Source organism: Grampus griseus, assembly GCF_964374135.1.
Source record: "Grampus griseus genome assembly, chromosome: 8".
NCBI classification, from domain to species: Eukaryota; Metazoa; Chordata; class Mammalia; order Artiodactyla; family Delphinidae; genus Grampus; species Grampus griseus.
The window spans coordinates 69,840,890-69,843,565 of record NC_139002.1 but is presented as its reverse complement, the minus strand read 5'-3'; the positions used below and the strand labels follow the sequence as shown (position 1 = coordinate 69,843,565).

Sequence of the window (2,676 nt, the reverse complement as noted above, 5' to 3'; positions counted from 1 at the left end):
TGTCGTATAATTAGTAGAGGACAGACACAGGATTTGAACCCAAGTCTATACTCTGAATTCAGATGTATATGACACTGTAGAGTATCCTCCAAAAGGATAGGGTAATTACCTTTCAAACTCAAATGCTAGGATAATCACAATTATAACCCAGGGAACTGTGTTTTAAATAAATAGGATCTATATTTCCTGAAGGATCTCAGTGGCACAGGGAGAAACTGGAAAAACAGAGAGAAATGAATCCAAGTTTTAGGGGTTTCAGCTGTTGGGACTGTCTGTTCCTTCTTCAGACACTGGTGTGGGTGCCTTCCCCTGTGGATTTTTCACCCATATGAACCCACAGAGGATTAGAGTGTGGACTGCACCCCCGCAATACCCAGTCATTTATCCTCCCACCTGACAGTACAAAGGGCAGTCACCTTCTTCCTAGAATCATTTCGCTGCTCAGATCCAAAAGTTCCTGCGACGCCCACCAAAGACTTTGAAGCCCATCTTGGTGGGCAACATGTTGCTCTTCACCATGCTCCCAGATCTGCTCAGCAAGCCTGCCAGCCGATGGGTCGTGCAGGTTGCAGTGTTGCAGGCTCTCTTCCGGGCAGTGATGCTGATTTGCAGGATGGAGAAAAAGAAAAAACCTGTTAGTGAGAGCTTGAGTGCAGGTGCTGCCCCACAGGATCATCATGGAAAATTACTGCTCTCAGAGGCACCAATAAACCTTAAGTACTTCTGCTAGAAACGGTCATCACAGCAGAAAATCATAGGCCATTAGGGAAAATGCCACAATCACTCCCCATACACATTTCCAGGGGTGTCAGAAAACCCAAAGGTGCCTCTGGGATATGCTTTCCTGAGCATGAAGGAGGAAGCGGATGCCCTGTGCTGGGTGCGGCAGGGAGTCTCACCTGGAGCCCCGTGTCTTCTGCTCCTTCTCCAGCTCACGGGCCCTCATCTGCTCATAGTCATTCACCATTGCAGCCAGTAGGAGGCGGAATTCCTCCTCATTGAGTGTAGCAGGATCAAAATGACTATCAAAAGCCAACCTAGGGAGGGGAAGCAAGCCCAATACAGGCTTTGAGCCCCTGACTACCCCCTCCCCAGGATAAGCAGCCAGGTTTCCTGGTTTCTGCAACTTCCCCTGAGGATGTGGCTGCCCCACCTCTCAATGGACAGAGCATGAGGTCAGTATCCATCCAAAAATTCTGCTTCACCAGGATTTAGGCTCTGGTGTGACCTAAAAGAAGTGGTTTGCTCCAAGTGGATCATATAGGCTTGTGAAAGCTGGTGGTTAGATTTTCAAGAATTTTATGAGCTTAGTGTTAAATACAGCCATTATTAAAAATTAAGTGATAATGATAGTTTGAATCTGAAAATCATTTCACTTTAATGTAATTTGAGGGTGAGAAATTAAATGTATAGGTAACATATCAGATTTAATAACAAATAACAAATTTATTGGCAAAGAGGTTAGAAGATAGGATGTAATCTGTTTCTCAAATTGCGGTTATATTAGTAAATAGGTTTGCTAAAAATACAAATATTTGGTAAAAAGCAATGTTATATGAAATTTACAATAACCAGTACTGTATATCTTATGTGTGTTTGTACACTGTGTGCTACATATTTTTGTCTCATAAACAGTTTATGATAAACTTATATATACGTTTACATTCATACATTACCACAACCACCCCCCCACCCACAACCCCACCAAGAGCCACATTCAGCACAGCACAACTGAGAACAGAATTTTATGATCCAGGGACAGAGGGAGGTGGGAGCGCTTCTGGCAGGGCTGTCTCACCTGAATGGCGATGAGTGGAGCACGCCTGCCTGGTACAAGACCAGGATGCTGAGGACCAGGAAGGGGGGGAACTTCCAGAAGACCATGACGACTCTCTGCAAGGGAAGAATAACATCAGCACCTGGAGAAAAACAACTTCCATGAGCCCACAGACCCAGGCTCTGCTCCTGCCTCTGCCCCTAACTCCCGGGCGTCCAGCTTCAGGCTGGACATGTCACTCCACTTCACCATCGTTTCCTCCTCTACCAAGTGGACTGCTGGAAGATCCAGTAAGGCTGCAGCATGCTTGGTTTAGCAAAGAAACCTAGTGGGACAACTGGGTGAGGTCTTAGTCTATAACCCCCGCCCCATCACTCCACTCACTCTCACATACAACCTGTTGGCCAGGACTCCTGGAGGACAGAGTCCGAGTACCTGTCACCACAGCTTTTCCCACTGTGCAACCCAGAGCTGTCCTCCTGGTGCCGGGCTTTTGCACATACATGGAGGGGGGAGGGGATTACCGAGGACAAATTTCTGCCGTTGGAATCCCTGAGAAACTGAAGAACCACATTCTACTGCTCAGCTGCTCCACACTTTGGTAGAGAATGCCCTGTAAGAATCTAGCTGGAAGGGTCTCAAATTGGAACCCAGGACTTAAACTGGGAAAAAAGTTCCCAGAACCCGCAACGGGGGCTTGCGTTTAAAGGCTGCCTGCCCCTCAGTCACTGCACCTATTTGGCTCCCGCTTGCGCTGGCCCAGGTTCTGAAGCATTTCCCGCGGTCCGCTAGGCACAAGACGTGATCCGTGAGAGCACCATCTGCACAAAACTATTCCTGCATCCAGATCTGCTTGCAGTGCCAGGGGAGCTCCAGCATCCCAAACTGACCTAAGCACG

The 2,676-nt window shown here is 47.6% G+C and overlaps 1 protein-coding gene across 1 annotated transcript; it reads right to left on the bottom strand.

The window, feature by feature from the left end:
* Positions 1-441: 441 nt before the first annotated feature.
* Positions 442-1,884, bottom strand: LOC309826562 (calcitonin receptor-stimulating peptide 1-like; the record flags this gene model as incomplete). The annotated part of the gene is made up of 3 exons (XM_082660812.1): positions 442-601; positions 900-1,037; positions 1,799-1,884. 3 exons carry the CDS (start codon positions 1,882-1,884, stop codon positions 442-444), a joined length of 384 nt encoding a protein of 127 aa, XP_082516938.1.
* Between the last annotated feature and the right edge of the window lie 792 nt (positions 1,885-2,676).